General features: G+C 32.2%; 3 protein-coding genes across 8 annotated transcripts; all 3 read left to right on the top strand.

Moving 5' to 3' along the window:
• Positions 1–1,977: 1,977 nt before the first annotated feature.
• Positions 1,978–8,401, top strand: LOC130796727 (dicarboxylate transporter 1, chloroplastic). 3 transcript variants are annotated; one of them, XR_009038740.1, is made up of 4 exons: positions 1,978–3,276; positions 4,673–4,894; positions 5,756–6,193; positions 6,972–7,426. XR_009038740.1 is itself a non-coding variant. In XM_057659099.1 (3 exons), the coding sequence occupies exons 1-3, from the start codon at positions 2,173–2,175 to the stop codon at positions 6,116–6,118; spliced, it is 1,689 nt and encodes a 562-aa protein (XP_057515082.1). In that variant the 5' UTR covers positions 1,978–2,172; the 3' UTR covers positions 6,119–6,356. The 3 variants fall into 3 exon arrangements, 1 of the variants encoding a protein (XP_057515082.1); XR_009038741.1 differs by lacking the exon at positions 6,972–7,426 and adding an exon at positions 8,010–8,401 and having other exon boundaries at positions 2,029–3,276; XM_057659099.1 differs by lacking the exon at positions 6,972–7,426 and having other exon boundaries at positions 5,756–6,356.
• Positions 8,402–13,074: 4,673 nt separating this feature from the next.
• LOC130828752 (protein DETOXIFICATION 42) lies at positions 13,075–17,890 on the top strand. Of its 2 annotated transcripts, none has more exons than XM_057694718.1 (14): positions 13,075–13,335; positions 13,455–13,587; positions 14,017–14,138; positions 14,795–15,010; positions 15,249–15,433; positions 15,514–15,649; positions 15,820–15,916; positions 16,149–16,249; positions 16,334–16,497; positions 16,753–16,824; positions 16,961–17,077; positions 17,170–17,265; positions 17,343–17,464; positions 17,542–17,890. In XM_057694718.1, exons 2-14 carry the CDS (start codon positions 13,514–13,516, stop codon positions 17,582–17,584), a joined length of 1,545 nt encoding a protein of 514 aa, XP_057550701.1. In that variant the 5' UTR covers positions 13,075–13,335; positions 13,455–13,513; the 3' UTR covers positions 17,585–17,890. The 2 variants fall into 2 exon arrangements, with proteins under 2 accessions (XP_057550701.1, XP_057550700.1); XM_057694717.1 differs by having other exon boundaries at positions 13,461–13,587.
• A 693-nt stretch (positions 17,891–18,583) lies between these two features.
• LOC130828753 (putative pentatricopeptide repeat-containing protein At1g26500) lies at positions 18,584–23,732 on the top strand. Of its 3 annotated transcripts, none has more exons than XM_057694722.1 (3): positions 18,584–18,835; positions 20,806–23,263; positions 23,350–23,732. In XM_057694722.1, the coding sequence occupies exon 2, from the start codon at positions 20,806–20,808 to the stop codon at positions 22,324–22,326; it is 1,521 nt and encodes a 506-aa protein (XP_057550705.1). In that variant the 5' UTR covers positions 18,584–18,835; the 3' UTR covers positions 22,327–23,263; positions 23,350–23,732. The 3 variants fall into 3 exon arrangements, with proteins under 3 accessions (XP_057550705.1, XP_057550703.1, XP_057550702.1); XM_057694720.1 differs by having other exon boundaries at positions 18,587–18,835; positions 20,802–23,263; XM_057694719.1 differs by having other exon boundaries at positions 18,587–18,835; positions 20,802–23,732.
• The last annotated feature ends 3,169 nt before the right edge of the window (positions 23,733–26,901 follow it).

Genomic DNA, 26,901 nt, shown 5'->3' on the forward strand with positions numbered 1-26,901 from the left:
GAATAATAAATTAATTTATTTTTAGTACATGGGTTAAAAATTATTGACAATATTGCTGTGAAAATTTGGACTAACAATAGCATTACTCTATGCAAAAACATTTGTCGAAAAAGCACGAATATCGGAGCTGTGAACTTTTGACATTACAAACAAGTGAACAACTACTCCGTCTACCCTTTCTGACCATCTTTGCAAGAACATGGAGTAATCTCCCTATCCAGTATATGCCTACCACGTGTCATGATTTCTTTTTTCGAATTGATTCTATGCCTTTGACTGCAACGTATTTGACAAATAGTTGTTGATTGTAGTTAATTATTTTAAGTTGGTTTGTCTGAAATCTGACCAGTTAAAAAAGATAGCTGGTTTTTGTTGGCTTTTTAAAGGAGCTTGATAATTAGTTGTTTAAAGAAATACAAAAACTTGGGTGAGATGATCTTACTTGTGAAACGCGTTTTATTGGGCCGACCCAATTGTATATATATATTTTTATCAATTTTAGAAATTTAAATGTCAATTTGAAGAGTTAAAAGACTAATTTAAAGACATAAAGACCAATTTTAAATTTTAAGGATTTAAAATTGACATTTTAAGTTATTTAATTTGACAATTTTAACTTAAAAGGTCAATTTAATACTTAAAAAATCAATTTTAAGACTTAAAAGACTAATTGCAGAATATTATTTTCATTTCAACTTTAAAATAAAATGACTCAATCATTAAAGTTAATATTAAAAACTTAGAGACTGACCTTTTAAGTCTTAAAATTATATTTTAAAGTCTTTAAATAGTCCTTTTAAGTCGTAAAATTAATATGTCAAAATATTTTTAAAAAATTATTGGACCTGGACCAATTACACAGCTAAGATCATCTCACAATAGAATAACTGTTAAAGAAATACTTCTATTTGGTAAAATGGATATTGATTTTTGTTTGTTTGCAAGAGAAAAAAATACCTAACAAGGTAATAACAACGAACAAAAACAACCAAAACAACTATTTATTTTAGATTTTAGTTTTAAAGTCAATATTTTAATTGACTAAAAATTATTTACAAAAATTATTTGGGCTTTTCCTCCGATCGATAAAGCAAAAGTGCAAAACCAACTAGATAGTCACTCATAGGGAGCTACCAAACATGCATCCCTCAGTACTGTTTGACTTTGGCTAAATGGAGTAGTGAGTGGTGATTGATCGCTCTGGCTCATTACAGACTAGTTTTAAAGTAGAATGGACAAAGTTGGCTCAAAAGCTTGCTTTTGGCAAATTGTGCAAACACAAAAACGACATGATATGATCTGCTTAAGCACCAGCATGACATGAAACATGGCAACCCGATCGTGCTTGAGGCACGGCACAATTTTTTTCATAACACTAACATAATATAATAAGATTTGTATGATGCATAATAAATAGGGCACATGTGCGACTTAAGACATCATGATTTCAATAATAAAACTTTATTTTTGGTAGCTAAGCACGATATGATACAATACTATTTATATCACAACTTGACAAAATAGTATTAGACACAAGAATATTACGTGGATAACCCAAAAAATAACACAATTTCTTAAGCACAACATAATGCATGGTGGTCGCGACATGTGGGTGCGTAATGTATTCACATTTATGATATAGTAGTTTATACCCATGTGTCTCTAAAAATATATAGCGAGGAAAAATATTACTTTTAATAGTGAATTAAACATAAAAGATGAGAGATGTTTAAAATACATCTAATAATTCGATATTTACTCGACTTTGTAATCAAATTCGATTTGACTCGACTTAAAACTGATTTTATATCAATATAAAAATCAATATGGACATAAGATCCAATTTTGAACCAACCTGAAACACTTAATCTAAAATTAATCCGATAACCCGAACAAACAGTATGATCCAAAAAACACAAAGGTTCAAAATCCATTCCAAACAAATGAAGCAACAAACAAAAAACTCACACCTCAGAATTCAAATCTTGAATCTTTGCCAAATACCAGTTGGCAGTTTACAGTTTACACCACCAATGGATCCACATCTAATGCCCAATTGTCATTCACAAATCTACCCATCTTTAAACTCTAAACAAATACTCCCCAAAATTAAAACCACCTAAAAATTCCATCTTTTTTTCTCTGCAACTCAGAGCCAAATAGCCTTCAACAATGGCGTCCATGGCTCTGAATTTCACCTCAACACCAATAAATCCTCTTTCATTCAGATCTCTTCCATCACTTTCTTCATCTTCCTTCAAATCTCACCCCTCCATTTCCATCAAATCTCTCAAATCTATCAAATCTACCCCTCAAAAACCCTCACTTTTTACCCAAACACACAACCTTTTCCCCCCTACATCTCTTCTCCATCACCACAATCCCCATAAACTCAAGACAATCTGTTTTTCTGCCACAAACCCACCTCCTCAATCACCCCCCAAACCCCAAGGAGCTGCCCTAAAACCCTTATTAGCTGCAATTCTTACTGGAGTTTTGATCTGGTTTATCCCTACACCAAATGGTGTATCCAAAAATGCATGGCAACTTCTTTCAATTTTTCTTGCAACAATTGTAGGAATCATAACTCAACCTCTCCCTTTAGGTGCTGTTGCATTAATGGGTTTAGGTGCATCAGTTTTAACCAAAACTTTAACTTTTTCAGCTGCTTTTTCTGCTTTTGGTGACCCGATTCCATGGTTAATTGCACTTGCTTTCTTTTTTGCTAGAGGGTTTATAAAAACTGGTCTTGGAAACAGAATTGCTTACCAATTTGTCAAATTATTTGGTTCTTCTTCATTAGGGTTAGGTTACAGTTTAGTCTTTAGTGAAGCACTTTTAGCCCCTGCAATTCCTTCAGTTTCTGCTAGAGCTGGTGGGATTTTTCTGCCATTAGTTAAAGCTCTTTGTATTGCTTGTGGAAGTAATGCTGGTGATGGAACTGAAAGAAAGTTAGGAGCTTGGTTAATGCTTACTTGTTTTCAAACTTCTGTGATTTCTAGCTCTATGTTTTTGACTGCTATGGCTGCTAATCCTTTAAGTGCTAATTTGACATTTAATACAATTAATCAAACAATTGGTTGGATGGATTGGGCTAAAGCTGCTTTTGTTCCTGGGTTAGTTTCTTTGATTGTTGTTCCTTTGTTATTGTATATTGTTTACCCTCCTGAGGTTAAGAGTAGTCCTGATGCGCCTCGCCTCGCTAAGGAGAAGTTGGAGATGATGGGTCCTATGAGCAAGAATGAGATCATTATGTCTGTTACTTTGCTTCTGACGGTAATTTCTTCTTTTGGGTTAATTTTGTTGGTGGATGTTGGTTTCTTTGGATGTTTTGATGATGTGAATATGTTATGTAAAGTGGTTCATTAAATCATGAGTGGTTTTTGTTTTATTCATGTTGAAGTTGTTAATGATGTTTGATGCAAAAGGTCAATTAGAAACACCGTTTTGTTATCACTAACAAGGCTGAGGTTGCGCACATTTGTCCCTCCAACCTAAGTGGGAGACTCGTAATTGTATTTTGGTAATGAAGTGTTGTTGTTATGTATTGTGGCTTGTTTGTTTTGTTGCAATGAATGCTGGTTTTATTGTGCAAAATTTGATGGGTTTGGACTTGAATTGTGGTTTGTTTTATTGAATGGATGCTAGTTTAGGATGTACTCCTAATTCATCAAATTTCTGTCATATTCAAAACTTAGTACTTCCTCCTTTCTTTTTTGCTTGCACCAAAACTAACTTTTCATATTGCGGCTATCATACGAGAAAAACACATAGTCGTGTGAGATCTTGTTTTATGCATCTCGTCGCATATTTTTTATAATATCAAATTTTTGTAATTTTTAGTTATTTATATCTCAAAGATATAAGCAACTTGACTAACGCATTGGAAGCACCCAAAAAATATTTGGGTGTAAGTAAATAAGAACGAAGGAAGTAGCTAAATACATTGTTGTTTTGGCTTGCAAATTTGCAAATGTCCTTGATGGAATGATTTGTATTGTAATGCAGTGCTAAATTTAAGTTATTTTTGGTTATAATTAGTATTTCAGTTAAGCTATGTCTGTAATACCAAGTGCTTCTATGAAATTATTTTGGTCCTAAGTTGGATGTTCTGATACATCTAGCCCTGTCTCTTTGGTTGAGTTGGTTCCGCATTTCTTAGCTGCATAAGCCTTTGATTTAGACTAAGTTATATTTATACTTCATCATTGTCACATGATTCACTAATCGCGAATTGAAAAAAAGCGTATTATGGTCGTTTTGGGCTATTCTTGGGAACAATTGAGCGAAACGCGAATTCAATACAAGTGTATTAGCTAGTGAATTATGTTACACTGCACTTGATAAAAGCTTCATGATTTTGAAACCGATATTTGTTTGATCCATTAAGCTTGATGAGAATTAAGGCATAATAAATCCTACTTGCTAAAGTTTTCCATCTACCTATAGTAGGAGAGACATATGGTAGTTGCTTTGGGATTAGCTAATCATGTTTATTGGGTTGCTTATTGTGAAGAATGATTAAACTACTCCGTAAAAGCCGTGTTGTTAGATATCCCTTAAGATTCGTTGTATTACGTTTTCAATGTGTATAGCATGTACACTTTGCTTTGTTGTACTTTGTCCTTGTTGTGGCAGCCGTAATATGCTTTCTTTGTGACAAATACATCAGGTGGGATTATGGGTTTTTGGAGGAATTTTGAACGTTGATGCTGTCACCGCTGCAATTCTTGGATTATCTGTGCTGCTTATAACTGGTGTCGTGACCTGGAAGGAGTGCTTAGCTGAGTCAGTTGCTTGGGATACCCTTACGTGGTTTGCTGCTCTTATCGCCATGGCTGGTTACCTGAATAAATATGGCCTCATTGCATGGTTCAGTGAAACCGTAGTAAAGGTCTGTGTTCCTTCCTTCCCTCGGAATACTTGTTTTCTTTCGTATAGTCGTTTGAGTATGCTTGAAGTGGTCGTCTTCCCTGCAACTTTGTGTTATTGCTACTATCAATCTAATTAATTATGCCTATAATCTACGGTTTGTGATGTTCGTCATGCTTTGAATTTAACAGGAAAGCAACACCCTCTGTGGTTAACTACCAATCGGTCATTTGAAACATTAGTGATATCTGGTTTCGACTCCTCCGTCCTTTTGGGTTTGCTACATTGTAGTCAAAAATCGCACATAGAAAACCACAATGTTGTGAACTTGAAGGGGTAGAGGAGTATGTAACTTTTACGTCCCATCATGTTACTATCTAAGTAATTGTTTGGAGATATTTCTAGCAATAGATTTGAACGGTAATGGGTTGTTGCCCTCCTTTCTCTCCCTGATCATAGTTATTATGGGCGGGATATACTGGATACGATGATGATGTAGATTTGAACTGTAATGGGTTTTCGCCCTCCTTTCCTCCCCGGACCTTGATCATAGTTCTTATGGGCGGAATACACTTGGTACTATAATGATGTAGATTTGAACGGTAATGTAATCATCTAGGTGGGTTTTCTTTTAAGTTATTTTGTTAGCGGTGCTTAAGTAGATTAAAATCTTGTTATAGAATCTTCTATGGAATTCATTTCACATTATTGACTAGAACTTTCGGTAATTTGGCTCGTAACTTTTAGTAACTTTAGTTATAATTGCAAGTAATTAGCAATTTATAGCCTCAAACCTTTGGAAATACCTCTTTTTAAGCTACGGTTCTACAAACTACATCCCCGACCGATTAATTTTCTCACAACGAAGACATTTTTTTCTCAGGTTGTTGGTGGTTTAGGTCTATCATGGCAGATGTCCTTTGGAATTCTCGTCCTGCTTTATTTCTACTCTCATTACTTCTTTGCTAGCGGAGCTGCACACATAGGTGCCATGTTTACAGCCTTCCTATCAGTTGCGAGCGCACTAGGAACTCCACCCTTTTTGGCCGCAATTGTTCTCTCGTTCCTCTCTAACCTTATGGGTGGCATTACACACTATGGTATCGGTTCTGCTCCCGTTTTTTATGGCGCTAATTATGTTCCCCTTCCCACATGGTGGGGCTTTGGCTTCCTTGTCTCGATCGTGAACATTCTTATCTGGCTCGGAGTGGGTGGCATTTGGTGGAAGGCCATCGGGTTATGGTGATCAGATGCTCGTTGAATTTGTTGACCTTGCAATTCGTTATTCTCGCAAATACATTTACAAAACAAACTCATAGAGGTAGCCTCTCAATTTTGTTTATCATTCTTTCGTCATTATAAATTATTTTCCTGTCTTGTTCCTATGAAATGAACGGATGAAGAAACCGAAAAACTAAATATAAAGTTTGTACTTTGTAGTTCAAATAACTTGTATTACTATGAATTGTGGTTTGTTTTTGCTAGTTTTCATCACTACATATATATCTCTATCATTATTCGTTGTACAATAGTGGACAATTCCACAAATTATTATCATATTAGAGAAATTTCCTTTTATGTGCATATTTCTACTTAAATGGCTATGATAAAACACCCTTTGATGTCGAACTTCTATACCGAAGTCCAATCCCATAGTAGTTTACTCAAGTAGTTTAGGGTTGGATTGAATAAGATTATTTGCATGCCTTTCTCGAGACTGGCCGCATTCGTCTTCTCTCCTTTGATGAGAGTATGGTCAGTTGTCTTTCATCCGTCTTCAAACTCCGATAATAGTTTCTATAAGCGTGATTTATTGGGTGTAATGATGATTGAATTCAGTGCATTGTAGTATGGTGTAAACATATGGCGTTGGTATGGTCGTGAAATGACTTTCACGATATCTTAGCCTACATTTTGATTGTTGTAGTTCAAAATCTTTATAATACAGTTTTGATACGGTGATGCATATGATATTTTGCACTAATGCATTGGACCCTTAAATCTAGTCAATATGATAGAGACCCTTAAATCCGATTTCTTATGACTTTGCATATATGCCTTTAGTTGTTGATAAATGGGGTGTTGTATAAACTTCACAGAATTTGTAGTAAAACCAACCACGCAAAAGATTAGAAGAACCTTTTTGATAAAACTTTTGACAAGGACATCAGTGATCAGACCATTGGAGAACAAGGTTTTTGAGATCCTACGTGGACCACAATTTTTATTTTATTATGAGACTGATAGAAAGAGATGACTAGGTGAGATTTGATCTCAAGATCTTATCTGAATTATTCGATACTTGCTTCAACTGAAACAAGATCTGATTCTCCGTGGATTACAATGTGTTTGTTCTTACTGCTTGGATTTTAGGAAGGTTTATAAGGGTATTTTTATTATTTATACTACTCGTTTATTAGAGATTGCTACAATTGTTTCCTGTATTTTAGTATGTGTTTTTGGTTTTAGAGAATATGATAAATTATGTTATTGTAATAAAGATAAATGTAACAAATTGAGTATGACAATTAATGTATTATGTGGTCCAAGTTCTTTGTTTGTCCTTGGTGAAAGAATTTTAAAGCTCTCCTTGTTTTTGTGAGTTTGCCTTATATTTTTCTATGTGAGAGTTTTATGGTGAGAATAAATTTGTCAGAATTGACAAATATATTCTATTTTCAACATTTGGTCAAGATTGCTTTACTAAATTTTTGGATATGGGTCGAATCTTGACCATTTTGATATCGAAGAAATGTTACGGGAGGATATGTTATCGAGAATTTTTTTGTTTTTCTTTTTTTTTATTCGCGAGTAGGTAAGAAAATCTCTACGAGCAAGCCTGTTTATACTTGGTGAGAATTGAAACTTGAAAAGGCGCTCAATCACTAGAAAAATTCATAATTCTTCCGATTCACCTTAGACTAAAAGTTACACCAAAATTAGAAATCACCTTGATTGACATCATTATTAGTTATTGCAACCTTTCTTATTAAAAGATTGTGCCTAAATTCTCAAAGATGAAAGATAAAATTTATACTCTTAATTTATTTTTTTTGTATTTTTAATCAAGACCCATATATTTTTTTTAATAGAATTATCTTTTTCTCTTTTTGTGGATGCTAAATTTGCTTTAACAGGAAGCTGTTTATAAGTCGATTACAAGGGCCCCCAAAAATTGTACACCATGAGTTTGAGCATTTCTAACAAAGCTTTCTTTTAAAAGTTGATGTTGAGAGAAGATAGCAAAGCAGAGTTTCAATAGACTACTTCATATCCAATGCCCATTTATTTATTTATTTATTTTTGGGATTTTAGCAAATAAAAGCCTCATATATACAAATTTAATTTATACATGCTATTTCTCATTATACGAGCAATATTAAGTTGCGAGTTTCATCGATAATATAGAAAAGAGCCGAGCCTTTTTTTTCTCTACATTTTTATATTTTAGATTTTTTTAAAGATTGTTGTAGTTGTGATCTTTTGTTAGAAACGAAGAAAATCAAAATGAATGGAAAATAATCAATATGGATGGTCATTGACACTAATATATTAGTTCATAGAGCCGACTATAATCTTTTAGGATTAAGATTCTGATATTATTGTTGTTATCAGAAATAAGCCTATGACTAACCATCAGGTTATTGAGAGTCAAAAAAATCAGCCCTCTTTCAGTTTAACAATTATCCTGTTTGCGTTAAATTGTTTATAAATGTTTTTTTTCTGCAAAATTGTATTATTTTCTGTGTTTTTTAAATTTTCTATTTAAACAAACATTTCTACTTATAATATTTTCCTCTCACAACATATTATATTCAATACTGAAGTGAGAAAAGTATGTAACATTTGAAAGGATTCCTATTGCTGATAGAAGAACTTAATGCACAAAAAATAAGAATCTGATACACATGCTCGTTTCACTTTCTCTACATTAGTCTTGTGGGAATGATATGTATCCCTCCCTTTGTCCAAACTTTATAAAAGTTTATTTCATTTGTTTCATTGAAATTGTCGCATTATAAAATTTATAAATTTTATAAAAGAGTTTTTGAGAAAATTTAATATTAATAAGCATAGTTATAAGAATAACCTTATGGAATGAAACATTACATGCTATTTAAAATTATCTTTGTTACCCTGAAATACTTTATCTATTTTTTTAAATTTGCTTAAAATACTCTCATTTTAATTTTTCTAATGTAGTGAATTCAAAGAGATAAATAAAGTAAAATTAAGTTTTTTCCTTCTAAACAGAATAATTCAAATCAATGAACCCTAATAGTCAATTAAATGTGTCCCTTATTTCGTTGTTGCCATAGATTTATAGTTTTTGATTTTGGATTAAATTTAATGACTTATTTAATTATTTGTAATTTTTAAATACATTAAGTTGTACATAAATCATAATGTTTGCTATCAAGGATTAATACAAGGATAAAGTTTTGTATATCTGTTCTCTAAAGCCCAATCCTAAGTGAAAGTCACTTAAGAACTTTGGGATAACGAAAAATTGTATTGAAGGTGAATTAATGAATAGATAATCCATTAAATTGATGCAAACTTGAAAAGTTTATTTATGGAGTTTCCTTTGATCTTCCTTTCTTAATTTTCAAGTTCATGTATAGTAATTCACAAATTACTCTTTTGTCCAATCATTAATCATTAATGCATACATATAGATTGTAAGTGGCTGATTTAGCTATACAAAGTTATAAATCTAGTGATTAGACAGTAATTAGTATCACTAATTATAGGAGAGTGTTTGAAAGAAGAAACTTAATAAGTACTTCGTCACGGCTTTTTTGTCTAGTGTTAGTTCCCTTTTTACAACTTGTTTCTAGATGTAAATTTTGATATGAAAGAAATTTGGTTTTGAGGATATTAGAAAAATTCTTTTTTCGGAGAATTGAGTTTTGTTTCAATTAAAAAATAAGTACGACTTATTAAAATGGGTTGGTCTTTTTCTGTTTAGCCTGCCTTGTAATAAAAAAAATACTGCTACATTCTAAGAATTTTTCATCGTATAAAAAAATTAATTATCATTTGTATTTTCATTTGGTTATTTATGGAATCAGCATGTAGCATACCTTATACATTATCAATCCTACTCATCGCTTTATTTGTGGTCTTGTTGACCGCATTTCTCCTGCCCTCTTTTTAAAAGGTATGAATATGATTTTTTTTGTTGCCACTCCTTCCGTATCCTACCATTAAGCAAGAATTAAGTATGATGTTATGATTTGATATGATATTTGTATTTTTCACGTGAAATAAAAAAGATTTTAGTTGGTCTTGAATGAGACGGCCTCATAATGAGACCGTCAATTTGGGCCGACACAATTCGCGCGTGTAATAACATTTTAATTTTTTAGAATTTATCAATTTTGAAAATTGATACCTTTAAAGTCAAAGTTGATACCTTTAAAATCAAAATTGAAAAATATCCAGAAAATGAAAAATATGCCCCGATCATTACACTTGAAAGATGTTAGGAAGGCCTTTCAAGTAAAACAATTTTGGCCAAATCAAATACCTTCCTAGTGTGATAGTGTCATTGTAAGATAGTAAATGAGTTAGGCGCGCATTTTAGAAATGTTTTTCATAGTCTTTAAGATCTACTTGTCGAATATAAAAGAAAGAAAAACATACTTATAACTTATCAGTCTCTTAGAAAAACACTATTTAACTTAAATCTATAAAAAAATTTATATTAAATGCGGGTTTTTTCAGATTCTGAAAGTAATATAGAATCTGAAGGAAACTCTATTCATATCCAAAAATGTGTAACAACACATAATCACAATTTGCAAAGTTTTTTTTTTTTTTATGTAAATAAATTGCAAAGTTAGTTCTTGCTTAAACACATTGATATTTTCAAATTAATCATGCACATCCTTTGTCCTTAAATGCTAATTTTATAATCTTATTCTTAAGGCCTACTCTCATAAAAAGTCGTATCTCAAGTCTTATAATTTTTATTTTCTTTTCACGTATATAAGAATAACAACGTTTCTCACTTTTTTCAGTCTATCTTATACTTGAATTTAAAAGTTTGTATCATAATAAAAGACAAAAACCAAAACATGTCGTTATATTCATTAGCGTGTTAGTTTGGATTAAAAAAACGTTTAATTGACATAAAAAACTTTAAATAATGGATTGATTACGAGCATTAGTTTATACCTAATTAATAAAAATAAGAAAAAATTACCTAGAATAATCCAACATTTTCATGATTTTCTTACAATAGTTTCACCTATTGATTAACCATGAATAATTCCAACTTTAAGGGACATTTGCCTAGAATAAACTTAGATAACCTGATGACCTGTTATAGTAGGTAATTCACAAAAAAAAACTTGAATTTACATAAAATATTATAAATAATAAAAAAATCGTAATTTATTTTGAACATTTTTTAACATTTTTTTCGAAAATTTTATTTTAATTTATCTTTTTTTTTAAAAAAAAACTTGCTATAACAAGTCATCCGATTATCGAGTCAAATTTCGGATTATTCATGGTTAATCAATAGGTGGGATTATTGTAGGAAAATAATAAATATATTAGATTATTCTAAGTAATTTTTTCTAAAAATAAACATAAAAAGTTCAATTTTATGTCGGTTAAAACAAGTAATGCATTTTCAAAATCTATCCTACATTCAAAACAACACATGAATAGTGAATCACAAAATAAATTTACTAGCCTTATAATCCACATATACAATTTAGCAACAAAAACAACAACCATAACAATTGACGACAAAGCCACCATGAAGATAGAAACGAGTATATTGGATTACCCACATCCAAAAACAATGATTTTGACAAACATATAAAATTTGATGGGCTGCTCATTTTACAATGGTTTTAAAATAAAATATCGTTAATACGCAGTTAACTTTTCTCATATACATGCCTTATTATGTATGATTATGAATCAATTCATGGATGATTGGCCTATTATGAATTGTGCATCATCCTTTGTAGCCATAAAATAATCACAAATTCTAAATAGATCATTTTTAATTGGACTGACTCATTATATATTTTTTAAAATATTAAAAGTAGACATTTAAAATATTAAAAGTAAACATTAAAGATACGATATTAAAAATAATATAAATAGATATTAAAAATACTATAAATAGATATTAATTTTTAATAGACTGAACTTAAAATACATCTTTCAAAAATACTATCTCTCACTAAACTTAGCCCGTACAATACTTCATACTTGCGTGGAATTCATACAGACACCAGTCAATACATCTATAATTTCTTTTTCTTTTCCAAGATTCTTTATTTAGTCACCATAAATTGTTATCATTTCCAATGCGAATTTGGAATTGAAGTCTCTTCAAAGTTCAAACAGATGATGGTGAAATTAATCTGTCATTTTTTTTTTAAAAAAAAGGTTTTTCTCTTATAAATTTTTTGGCTATTGTTAAATAATTATGTGCATTTTATATTTGTGGTGTGCAAATAATATTTGCTTTTAAAAGTCGAAAATAACCTTTTTAAGTTTGGTTTTATATACTTCCAACTTTTATTAATCCTACAAAGAAAATAAACTAACGACATTAGACGATATTAGTAAATTCACGAATCAGTATTGTTTACGTAATCATTTTTAGCCGTTATTAATATTAATAAAATTACTAATGAAGTATGATGATTATCTTCTTTATTTTGGACATAATTTACTTCACTTTAAAATATTAATAAAATATTAAAATTATGCATGCAAATTATCACACAACTATTTTATAACGGTTATTAATTACGGACTCAAAACACATTCTCAGTAATTAATTTTGGAATTTTTTTTCTGTATTTTAATTAGTTTAGAAAACTTATATAAATAATTTTAAGTGAATAATAGCTTTTTAAAAAATAGTAAATTATAAATTTTCAGGATATTTGGGCGGAAAATTTATTTCTCTATCATTGACATATGAAAGATTCTACTATGCTTTTACTAAATAGTATGATATGATGAATCAGATGAATCGAAAACTTTTTTTTATATGTGTACTAAATCAATACAATTGTCATTTTTTGGTATTATTATTATTTTTTTGAGATATTATATTATTATATTATGGTACACTTGTGAGTTGTGATAATAATTAGATTTTAATCAAATGAATCTAATATAAGAAAAATAAACATTATTGAATTGCAATTTGCAAAAGTTATTTTAATTAAAATATTTATAAATTTAATGTAACAAACATTCCTATTATTTTTTTCTTTAATCAATAATAAGCCAAAATAGAGCCCACTTTTTCCCTCCAATTACTCTCTTCAGTTTTTTTGCTTTTTTAAGTAAAGGTTGGCACTTGGGAACTTCTCCACTAGAATTTTACTTGTATTTATATCAATCAGTTTGTTACTTAATCTTCTTGAATATAAAGAAACAACTCTTTTACATTATTTGCACCTTTTAATATAGAAGGTACTAAAATATACCAATTATATTTTGTATTATTTTAATTTACATATTTTGGTAGAAATTAATTTTTGAATATAATTAGTTTTTATAATATAATTTAGCTTATGATGATTGAATAATAGGAAGAGGAAGAGGAAGAGGAAGAGGAAGAGGAAGAGGAAGCTTTTATCCGTTGAAAGCCATGGCAGAAGAAGATGGGTTATGCTTTCCATCAAAGAGTAAAATTCCCCTTTTTATCTTCTTCAGAAATGCCAGGTATTATATTCATCTTTACTAATAATAATAAAGTTCACTTAAATTCTTTAGGAAATTTAATTCACACTTTAATTTTAGATACTCATACCATAATGTTTTTTTTACAAGAAAACCCATTTGGGTTTAATTGAATTGTGTTTGTTAAGCTAAATTAAAATTGAAAGTTTCCAAATTTTCATTGAGTATAACAAAGATTAAGTGTTATGAGAGGATCATAGAATATAAGTATAGAATGAGTCGAACATTCACATCTGCATGTATTCAGTGTAACATACAATTTTTTTGATTATATGTTAAATGATTTAATATTATTATAATTTTAGTCAAATGACTCCGGTCATGACTTAGACAGGTTCAAGTTTAGATTCTCCTAGACATTGAAAAAAATATTTAAAAATGATAATCTATAATGGTTTATATGAAAAATAGGATGGTTTTGAAGATGGATGAACTTGGATTGGAAATAGCACAGATTGCATTTCCAGCTGCACTTGCTTTAACAGCTGATCCAATTGCTTCTTTGGTTGATACAGCTTTCATTGGTCAAATAGGTAAACTTTTTGCTTCCACTATTTCTGCACTTCATTTCCCTATAATAATGAACTTATATATTGAGTTTTCTTCTACTTTTTTTTTAGATTATTATATATATACTTTTTATACAAAAAATAAATTAGTTCATTGGTATAATTGGGAAAAACACAACAATGTTTCCGAGGCTATTGTATAATTGTCCTTTGATTACATACGTGGGAGTCACTCAATGACACTAAAAAGCGGGTTAATGAAATGTTGTAATATTTGAAAAAACATGATTTTGTTGATAGGAATCATAGTTCCTTTGAATTTGATTCAAAAAACTTTTATTTCAATCGTTTAATGTAGCAAATTTAAAAAGAGATAATTCTAGTATTGAGTTATTTTTGTGGGATACCGTCTCTTGGTGAGGTGACCTCAAAACAATGAAACCATATGCTAATAATAGTATTTGGGCAATTCAGCTCATATATCGAGCACGTCTCACAGAAAGACAAACTAACACAAGAATTTGTGTAACAGTTTATAGGAATCATAACATATACTTCCTCTGTTATATTGACATGGAGTATAGGATTAGTATATGTATGCAATTATGTTAGGTGCTGATTGATTTGTAGTTAATGTTTTCTTGGGCTGGTAGTTTGATTCTATATGTTGTATTTTACAGGGTCTAATGAACTTGCTGCTGTTGGAGTTTCCATAGCTCTTTTCAATCAAGTATCACGAATCGCAATCTTCCCTCTTGTTAGTGTCACAACTTCTTTTGTAGCCGAGGAAGATGCTGTGGCGGAACTGAATTCCGAGGAACAAGAATTAGGAAGCTTGGAATCCAATCCTATATGTACAAACGAAGCCAAAGAGCTACTACCTCAATCAGGTTTAGGTATGCGTATATATATGTTTGTACTTTGTTGTAATACATAGAGGTGTTCAAAACAGACCTGATTTGACCCGACTTCAGAAATGATTTACAATTATGTAAAACTTGTACGGGCACAAAACCCGATTTCAAACCGACCCAAAACACCTGATCCAAAATCAACCCGATAACCTGAATGAACACCTATTGACTAATACATACATCTGAAATGGGTTATTATGACCGTGATGTTTTGTTTTAGATTCAAAGGTGATTAGTGTGAAATCTGAAACGGGTAGCTTAAGCATGGAAGGTTGCAAGCCTCAAAGGCGACACATTCCATCCGCTTCCTCAGCTTTGGTTATTGGTGCTATTCTTGGCTTACTTCAGGCGATTTTCCTCATTTCTCTTGCAAAGCCTTTACTGAATTACATGGGTGTCAAACCTGTAAGTACAATTTCCTTTTAAGGGTTCGTTTGGTATAAGAAATCACTTGAGAGATGACAGCATATAGTTTGGTTAACCAGGATTCACCTATGCTGCCCCCGGCTTTAAGGTACTTGACTTTGAGATCATTCGGTGCTCCTTCAGTTCTTGTTTCATTAGCTATGCAGGGGATTTTCCGCGGTTTCAAGGACACCAAGACTCCTCTATATGCCACTGGTGAGTTATTTGCTTTCACTGGATGCAACCTCCTTATCTCAAATGATAAGAGTATGGTCTATCGCCCATCATCCAACCCTCATTAGACCCTGATCGTAGTTTCTATGAGCTGGATATACCGAGTATGATGTTGATGACGATGAACTGATTCTTTCACTTGAACTTTGCAGTTGCAGGGGATGTAACAAACATAATTCTTGACCCGATTTTTATGTTTGTTTTTCGGTGGGGAGTCAGTGGTGCAGCGATTGCCCATGTTATATCACAGTAAGCTTATGCAACTAATGTAACCTTTCTAGTGTTACATGATTCACTAATCACGTCGCGAATTTTGCGAATCGAAAAAACCGAATTATGGTCGGTTTTAGGCTATTTCTGAATCATTTTGAGCGAATCGCAAATTCAAAAGGGGAACTAACTAGCGAATCATGTTTCACTAATTACCTTTCGAGTTTTATCTTGTATATATGTTACTAACTGGGTACGTCGATCATATTAGGTACGTAATTTCAGTCATCTTGTTTAGAAGACTAATTCAAGTAGTCGATCTCTTACCCCCGAGTATCAAAAACCTCAAATTCAGCCGGTTCCTCAAAAATGGTAACGATTTCTTATACAGTTGTACTACGTCTAAACAAGATCTGAAAACGAATGCTTCGTTTTAATGCTTGTGTTTTCTTGCAGGTTTTCTTCTATTAATGAGGGTTATAGCTGTGACATTTTGTGTGACCTTAGCTGCATCTCTGGCTGCGCGGCTAGGATCCACAGCAATGGCGGCTTTTCAGATCTGCTTGCAAGTTTGGTTGGCGACATCTCTTCTTGCTGACGGACTCGCTGTTGCTGGCCAGGTTCCGTTTCACTTCTATACGATTTCTTTTGTTATGTGTTCATACCGTTACGCTTTTTGAAATCGTTGCATATTCATCATTTGTTTAGCGCCGTGAAACATAATTCGCTAGTTAGTTTGCCTTCTGAATTTGCAATCAAAATGGTTTTAAAAAAGCCTAAAACCGACCGTAATTTGCTTGTTTCGATTTGCAAATCATATGACGCTGGTCTAGCGTCTAATTATTTATCTTATGAGGATTTTCGACATTTTGCAGGCAATACTTGCAAATGCATTCGCAAAGAACGATTTCGAGAGAGCTACATCAACTGCCTCGAGAGTATTACAGGCAAGTATCGAGCATACGCTGATCCGCATCCAGTAAATTTCGGCCTGGGTGCATCGGGTCAAATATACATATTTTTCATCCAATCACACCCTCGGAAAGTATCCCTATTAATCAGGCCGCTGTTTCATATTTGCAGCTAGGATTTGTTCTAGGACTAATACTATGTTTCATGCTCGGGTTTGGATTAAAGTTTGCAGCACGATTGTTTACCAACGATCTCAACGTCTTGAAACTAATAACTATAGGCATTCCAGTACGTGTTCTTTCCTACACATTCATTTTTCATACTACAACAAATTTTCACCTTCTCGAAACTTAAAACTAACGATATAATTTTCGACACAGTTTGTCGCTCTTACTCAACCCATCAACGCCTTAGCCTTTGTTTTCGATGGCATTAACTTCGGAGCATCTGATTTCGCATATTCGGCTAATTCAATGGTAATAATCTTTGTACGACTATATATTTCTCTCGTATCACAAACTCTTTCGACTAAATCCCGATCCTAATTTTTCAGGTTATGGTAGCTGCTGTAAGCATATTATGCTTGATGTTCCTTTCTTCGCATTATGGTTTTATCGGTATCTGGATGGCTCTAACGATATACATGAGCCTACGAGCATTCGCTGGCTTTTGGCGGTATTTTAAACAACACATGATTTTTTTGTTTGTTTTTTCTCGATGATCAAGTTCCTAATACGCTTGTTTTTGTGCAGAATCGGAACAGGTACCGGACCTTGGCGCTTCCTTAGGAGTTGAATTATTGTAGATTGATACATTTAGCCCACTTTGTATACAAATATAGCCCAAGATTGGAAGGTTTGGAATTCTATAGAAGTTTTTCATGGTATTAACTTGTAAAGAATCATAACTCATAATAGACCCCATTTTCGAAATTACGAGTGTACTCGTGCTATGTTAATTTGGGGTTTTGTATATTCGTAAAATACACCTACGTATACAAAAGTTATTTGTAATATTTTCGAGATTTCTCGAAAAGGAAAATCCATAAGAATATTGTCAACATTTTTTATCCTATTTTTTTGGGTTGACATATTGATTGAAGTTGCCCAAAGTGTTGATAAGGTGATGCTAAGAATGATCATAAAGGAGGGGAATTTTAAATTTTAATATATCTTTATAATAACTTTAATTATAATTTTGAAAATTAAATATTATTTTAGTTGGAGTTAATATTGCGTTTTTTTAGGTAATTTTACTCAATCTTCTCCTTCCCTTAGCTTACCATGTAATAAATGAAAATGAATTATCTAATTTCAATTAATAATTACTAACAAGTAGTTAATTTAAAATTAATTGAAAATCATATTTTATCTTAGTTGGAAAACAAATACCCTTCTATATGAAATATTCAAAATTTGATTTTCTTCTAGACTTTTTGCTTCACTCTACAATAAAAAAAAATAAACAAATAATTCAAAATTTATTATTATTTAAAATCCAAAAATCTAGCATCTTACATGTTAAAAGAGATTATATCAAATTTTCATTTGTATACCAATGTCAATTTAAAATCCTTAAAATTGGAAAAAGCATTGTGAATGTTATAACATTTTGTTAATTTCGCTATAACAATATTTATTTTTGATTAATCATGAATATACCAACTTAAAAATATTTTTTAAAGTATCCTTAACATATTAAAAAAGATTATATGACAAAAATACTGATAAACTAGCTAATAAATAAATATTGGTATTATTTTAGAAAGACAATACTTATAAATGATTAATAATTAATAATATAGTATTATTATTGAAATTTTTTTAAAAAATTGTAGTATTAAAAATTCATAATATCGGAAGTTCGGAACCTTAAATTCAAAGTTGAAACATGTATCCTCCAAACAATTCACAAACAAAAACTTCCATCCCGCTCGTGGTCGAATTCTGCGAAGCCGTCGAGGGACAATTCGAGAGGAAAAACGGGCCGGGGAAATTTCCCATTTTGATTTGAAGCTTTTCTCCATGGTTTCCAAATAATCTTAAGGTAAATTTTCTATTTGTAACACTAGATACTGTGATTTCTTCTTTTTTTTTCCTTTGTTTCTTGAAATATCAACTTAAATTTTTCATTACTGGTTTTTAGTACATAGATTTTGGTTGAAATCGGAGTGAATTAGTGTATGGAAACTTAGATTTAATGTCAATACCTTTAGGTTGAAATCATGTTCAAATTTCTTATATGAGGATTTGGTTTTGGGTTTGGTTTTGATTTGAATCAAACATCTTCGAATTGATGACCTATACGAGATATTTGAAATGATTATTGGATTTGGATGTATAGCTGTTCAATTGCCTGACACACACGAATTGGATTTCGAACTTGACCCGACTTGAACAAATGAGACCTAAAACAGAACCAATGCAAACACTACCAAGAACAACAATGCAAAAGCAACAAAGAAGCAATCAAACACAACACAACGATGTACATAGTTCACCTGTAATTGGGCTAGGTCCATGGTCTAGCCTAGATGTCTTTGTTGCCTTCAATAACACTCCAATGGAGCTACAATGGAAGTATGATCACCAATTGGAAGATGAGAGAGTTTTAGAGAGAAAGAGAAATACTAAGTAATCTAGACAGAGAAAGAGGGTTAGAAACTAGGATATCCTAATCTATGTGTTTTTCCTACACTTACAAGCAAGAACCTAGGAAAGGACAAGGCGAGGGAAAACCAATATAACCGAATCAAGTGTGCAAAGCCGAGTCTGCTTTTCCTTGGCCAAAGGAAAAGCCGACTCGGCTTTTTCTTCTGTTTCCAAAACCAAATTTACCTTTTAACGCTTTTCTTCCTTATTTCAATATTACCCCTTTTTGCCACTTTTTTACTTATGCATATCCTACATGGATTAAGGACCTATGTAACCCTTAATCATAATAAAATATATGATATGTGAACCTAGAAGATGGTCCAAATGTACACTTCTAATTGGATGGAGTATGCTAAATGAGGTTGATACTAAGAACACCTAAGGAGTGAAAAAATCATCCAAGTATACTAGTGAATTGAAGAGAATAGGAGAAGCTTTGTATGCTAATTTGCTTAATTCAATTATATGAAAGGAGGATTATCTCAATTATGTGGATTAACTATGTTCTACTAAGCTAATGGATTCATAATAAGTACTGTCATTCAAAATTTTATATCTAAATTGATTTTTTCTGTACAAATTTTAGAATTTTGGTTGAAATCTAGGAGTAATGATATGCTGAATGTTGATAAGGAGCTCTTTGTTGCGGAAATGAATTAGGTTACCTGTAAATAGGACTTAGGAGTAATTTTAGGATTGTGCTATGGACTAATGATAAGCTTTTGTGAAGTCAACATTGATAAGTTAATGTTGTTTGACTGACCGACATCCAAAATTTTCTGGGTTGACATACAAAATTTGAGTGGGCTTTGTTGTGGAGCTTAGAGTGCCAAAAGACTCTTATTGTACCTTGTAACTTGTCCATGGACGAGAACTATGCGAAACCTTCTATTGTAATTTATATCTCTATTGCCTATTGGAAGTATGGAACTAAATTGGGCAACATTTCTTCCATTGATGAAAAACTTACCGCTTGGGTGAATGGACCAGTGAAGAAACATAATTACCATGGATGGATTTCATTTCTGCCATATGCGCTGCCATTTGGTCGAAATTCGGGATTAATATCAAGGATTTCATTTCTATTGCATAATTCTGTTCCTTTCAGGTTCTGTCATGCTTATATCCTTAAGTCATGGGCTTGTGTATACCCGATAGCTGTAATGGAAGTTTTTCTTGAATTGTAATAATGCATAACGGCAGTACTAATTTTCGTTCAGGTTTTGTTATGCTTGTACTTCTAATATATTTTCTGATAGTATATAAACTGAATTTTTATGTTAGCTATTTACCTTTAATTGGTTTTTTATCTTTGAAATCCTTCTCATATGCTTTTTGATTTTTTTGCTTTGTTCAAGTCAGATGAACTTCAGAAGAATCATAATCAGCAGGCCATTTATCAACTTCGTCATCCGCACTCATGCACTACAATTTTCCACCAGCCCATATCTCCTCCTACCTCATGCACCTTTGCTTAATAGCCCTGTCACCCCAGTTAACCCTGATCATCTCCTCAGGGTATGCACAATCCTCTACCAGCAACAAGATGCATCAGACTCCAAGCTTCAGGCACACCTCCAGAAAACTGAATTCAGCCTTAGTCATGAATTTTTTTTACAAGTATGCAACAAATTCCCCCTTTCATGGCGACCAGTTTACTGCTTTTATCATTTTACTTTGTCTTGCCATTGGTTCACACACACCCCTGTCACCTATAATAAGATGCTTGATATAGTTGGTAAGTCTAGAAACATTGATCTCTTTTGGGAATTGTTAAATGAAATGGCACAGAAAAAAGTTGCTACTGATAAAACATTTCGGATTGCGTTGAAAACACTAGCTGCTGCTAGGGAGTTGAAGAAATGCGTGGATTATTTTCATATGATGAATGCTCATGAGTATGGCTATAGCTTGGATATTTTGAATAAGGTTGTTGAGACACTGTGTAAGGAAAAGCTAGTAGAGGAGGCAAAGTATGTTGTGGTGAAGCTGAAGGAGTGGATTACACCAAATCAAGTTACTTATAAGCACTTAATTTGTGGATTTTGTGATGTTGGGGATGTGATTGAGGCTTCAAAGTTGTGGAATTTGATGACGGAAGATGGAATTGAAGCTGATATAGATGTTGTAAATACTATGATGGAAAGGTTTTTCAAGGATAATCAATTTAATCAAGGCTTAAAGCTCTTTCAAACAATGAGGATGAAAAGGATGGAGGAAGTTGGACTTTCGACGTATAGTATCATTATTAAGTGGATGTGTAAAAGGGGCAAACTTTCTCAGGCTCATTTGGTCTTTGAAGAAATGCAAAAGAAAGAAATCCAACCGGATAATGCAACATTGGCGTCACTAATATATGGTCTTGTGTCAAAAAATCGAGTTCGAGAGGCATATGTGATTATGGAAAATACTGAAAAACCAGATATAAGCATGTACCATTCCTTGATTAAGGGATTTCTGAAATTGCGAAGGGCCAGTGATGCAACAGATGTTTTCAGACTGATGATAAGAAAAGGGTGTGAACCTATTATGCATACCTATATCATGTTATTGCAAGGGCATCTAGGGAAGAGAGGAAGGAAGGGAAATGACCCCCTTGTTAATTTCGATTCCATATTTGTTGGGGGTTTGGTTAAAGCTGGTAAAGTTCTGGAAGCCACCAAGTATACTGAACGAACCATGAACAGAGGACTTGAGGTGCCGAGGTTTGACTATAACAAATTCTTGAATTACTACTCCAATGAGGATGGTGTAATTATGTTTGAGGAAGTTGGAAAGAAATTGAGAGAGGTTGGATTATTTGACTTAGCAGACATATTTACGAGATATGGGAAGAAAATGGCTACGAGAGATAGAAGGAGAACTAGAAATTTTTCTGAATAACTGCCAATACTTTGACAATTTGACATTTAGTCACTCTGTAATATGTCGGCTTTAAGAATGTTCTGCTCTGATTAGGTTTAGAGCTTGTTTTTGTTACAATATCCTGAATCCTGATACGTCTAGGGATCTTTGGGCTTTTTGTACTGAATTTAATGAGTAAGTCGTACTTTTTTGGTATGTGATTGTGGATATAAAAGTAAGAAATTGAGAAGGTTTTGTATCTTGATTGCTTGAGATTTTCATTTCAAGATTGTGGAAATTGTAAATTTGGAATCCTTTAGGCAGTATGGAGATATAAATGTAGCTACCTCCTGCAAAATACTAGAAGCTTTTAATACATATGGACTATCAAAGCTTAATCAGGTGCAAACAGAGTGTTCATGGCTTGCCAAAAGATTAAGTTAATTTGTTCTGGTAACTTGCAGTTTGAGCCTTAGAGGAATTATAGTTCGTTATGAACTACACGTCTACATGAATACATTGATATTGCGGACTACACCCATTACACCTTTGTTTGACGTATTGATGTTGTATCTAGTGCTTCGACTTGGATTAAAATTCTCAGTTGGATTATCAACCAGAGAATGTCAATATCTCCATTCATGCACCTCGATCAAGCATAGCCATATCGCCTCTTACACGCGTTTGGCTTACAAACATTCATTCGCTTGGATCTGTGAGATTCAACTAATTGCAGTATCTCTACCACATTTTATTGCTCTTGAGAAACTTCAAAGCATCTGATTTGTATATTCAGTCTCTTCAAAGGGTCAAGCAGAAACAACTTCTTTGTTTTACAAGGGCAATGTTGCATTCATCCAATCCCCAAACCTCGCCTGATGGGAGAAACTTGATGAAATTGGGTGTGATCAGATGTTGTAGTCTCTTTCATGGCTAGTTAATTCTTGAAAAGGAAAACACATTCGTATTCTTCTTGGTACTTTTATGATTTATGACAGCATTTATCCCCGTTATTGAGGACCATTGTAATATCTTTCTAATTCTAGTTCTTGATTTATACAGGTGATGATGGTCGTCGTAAGCATGTCCATTGGTTTGTTGTTCCGCTTTTGGTCTGGTGGCTCTAAGCCATTTAACTATGTACTTGATCCCTCGGCTAATAGCATTTTCCGACTTTTAGAGGCAAAATCATACAGCCTTACAGGGAAATCATCGGCGTTAAAAGCAACTTCAATTTGAAAAGTGCGAGCTGGTGTATCTGCTGCTACTTTGCTGAAAAAAAATTTGTACATGATATATTAAGCTTGAGCTTTATAGGTCGATGAAGATGTATGGTTGGATGTTCAGGCTAACATTCTTTTGTGAAGCCTTGTACTACTGTACATCAGTGTAAATTTGGGTTCTTACATCTATCATTAATAAAGATCTTTATATTACATTTTACCATATGGGGTTTGGATTTCTTCAGCTTTGTGGTAATTGGTATCCCTTGCTACTTGCCTTGTCTTTCTTTTTTGCATTTGCAAGTCTTTCTTGAGTTGAGGGGTCTCAATGACCGTAACCTCCTTATCTCTTTCGACAAGGGTATGGTCTGTCGTCTCCCTTCCCTTTTCGGACGCTGATCATATCTTCAATGAGCAGGATATACTGCTATGTTGATGATGATGAATTATAGTTGGAGTACTGGTAGGTAGATGAAATCATGAAGATGTATAGTTGGAGTACTCTATTCAGGCTAAACTTCCCTTGTGAAGCCCGGTACACCACTATGTATGTGTGTGTAAATGTGTATGTGTGTATGTGCGCTCATTAATCCAATCTTTCGGTGATTGTTGTTTTTAGGATCTCTTGCTCCAAACTCCATAGTACACGAGAATTCTGTATCGTTAGGCATACATTTTTACACCAACCTGATCAGATGCTTACTAGTTTGCAGGGTGTTGCAGTTGAACTAACCAATGATGTTTTTAGTAGCTGTGAACCTAACAGATGATGGCTGCGCTATATCGCAACTCTTTGCTTCTCGTGGAAGGCTGTAAACGAGCTTACTCGATCAACCTTTAGCTATTTACAGTAAGTATGTTAATGCTATACGAGCGGTATTGCGCATTTGCGAGCTCTTGCATTGGCCTGCATCTTCTTACAGGTATGTTATCCTGCTACTTATGCCCAATGGAAATTAGTAACTGTTGTCTGTGGTGTAGCCTTGTGTCCATTTGAAATGGACACAGATTGCATTGTTACTGAAAGTAGTAATTATCCATGATACTCCTGAGCCTTGCTACTTTATCAATTGTACCATTAAGTTTTTCTATCATCATTGATACTCTATTATTATTGAGCGTCTTACAACCTAAACTTTTTTTAACTAATTGATGTTGCAGTTTAAAAAATTAAAGCATCAAATTCTTTTAGTTTCTTAGGTTATAATTGACCTTACCCTTTTTTCCGAGGGCAGGCTGAAGGAAGGAGAGAGTTACAATAAGCAGTAGTGAGAATTAAACTCATAATTCTTTATTTAGAAAAAGTGATATTATATATACTCTAACCGAGATAAAATCTCATTAAGCTTAATCTGTCTTGTCAAGTCATGTTGGCTACTTTTTGTTATGTCTTGAATTAGGATGCTATTTTTAGTTATATATAATTTTAGTTGAATGGAAAATCAAATTTTTTTTTTTTAAATAACCAGACTTTATTTTTATTAAATTAAACTTAATAATTTTGCAAAATGATGATGTATAGAATTTTTTAATTTTAAATATTTAAATTGAAATAATTAATATATAAAGTTAATACTAGTGAGTACTAATGTATACATTTTTCCACTCTATTTGCAAGTTGTTGAACTGGCTGGTCTACAGCTTTTTTTTTATAATACTTGTCTATTTTGAATGCAGACAGCACATATATGGATTGCGTGGTCAAAATAAAAACATAAATTAATTTTTATTTAACATTTTGGATTGCATTTATTAGTAATTAATATTTTATATTTAAATGGTTTTAAAAGATGCTTCTACTAAATTTTTATTAAGAAGGGAAAATAATATTTTTATTAGACAAAATTATATTTATATATAATACTCAAAATGTTAGAATTTTGAACCAAAATAGTAAAATAATTTTTTTTTTCAGCTTAAAAAATGGAGTCAAATGACCCCATTACACAAAGCTTCCATCCGCCTTTGCGTAGTGGAGTAAAATCTTAGATTATCGATCATCAATTAAACTTTTTTTTTAATTTGTCTTTTGATTTGATATTAAAAGTTTATGTTGCAAATTTGAAGTTGATTCACTTGGCCTATTTTAAGTAAAATATTAAAAATTACATATGTATCACATCTATACTTCTAGCCTGATAACCTTGTACAAGAATAATGACCTTTCCGATCACAAGTCTATTGATAATCAATTCCAAACTGTACAGTACAAGTATCACCTTACAAGTATTGTACATTTCTATAGAATATATTCTTTTTCCCTTTTGAAATTACTATTGATAGTAATATTTTGTATGATAATATGACTTACATCTTCATATACTCACTTCACAGATATCCAAAGGCAAGGGTATTTAGTAGGAGTATTAGTCTTATTCTAAATAGGTTTTTTAGGGGTCCTATATAAACCCCTCATAATCTACTAACTGAATATTGTATTCTACTCTTTCTTCACATATTAATGAAATTTTTTTCCTTTTGCCCGTGAATGTAACAAATACATTGTTAATTAACCATGTAAAATCTTTGTGTGATTTTTATTATTTTCTAATTATCTATATTTTTCATTTATCACAACATGTCACAAGTAAAAAAAAATCAATTTCAGTAATAAAACCGAATGGTAAGAGTACCTAGATTATAGGATGATGACTTTTCAAGTTGCCGGTCTCAAGGCAAGAATAAGAATAACCAATTCCCACAAAGTCAGCCTTTGATGACATTGCTTACACACACACATACAAGTGTAAATGTGTAATACAAGCTCCTTTCCTTGTTGCCTAAGGGTGATCGCCATCTACTTACTTTCGTCCCTTTTCACGCCCACTCAAAGTGCGTCATAAATCCACTTTTATACAACCTTCTAAACCCTAATTGAGTATCCTAAAGAAAGACTTAAGGATTAGAAAGCCACACAAGAAAAGAGTAAAACAAAATTAACTATTAAGGTACTAATAAACTGTTAATTTAATTTTTGTATTTTCATTTTTAAGGAATAATAAGTACTATTTTTTTATTATATCTGAATTTTTGTAATTCTATCTGATCTAATTATACCGACTAAACTCTTAAAAATCGTGTGCTGAGGAAGGGTTTTTTGAGATCGAGCTTCTGAAATTATTCATTAATAATAGTTAGCCTAGCTTTTTTTTTTTTTAAGAAAAAGAAAAGTTCTTTTTAAAAATGTTTTTAATAATAATATAATATTAAGTCTAACAATTGTGAAGGGCCAAGTTTCTAACAACTAGGTGAAGTTAAATTTGGTGGTATTTGACTCTTATAAACTACACTTTCTACACTTATACAAGTATATATATACATACATATACGCATTCAAATACACCCTTTCTTTCACTCTCCTTCACTCAAACTCATTCTTCATTCACCATTT

The sequence above is a fragment of the Amaranthus tricolor genome, chromosome 12 (genome assembly GCF_026212465.1).
Source record: "Amaranthus tricolor cultivar Red isolate AtriRed21 chromosome 12, ASM2621246v1, whole genome shotgun sequence".
NCBI classification, from domain to species: Eukaryota; Viridiplantae; Streptophyta; class Magnoliopsida; order Caryophyllales; family Amaranthaceae; genus Amaranthus; species Amaranthus tricolor.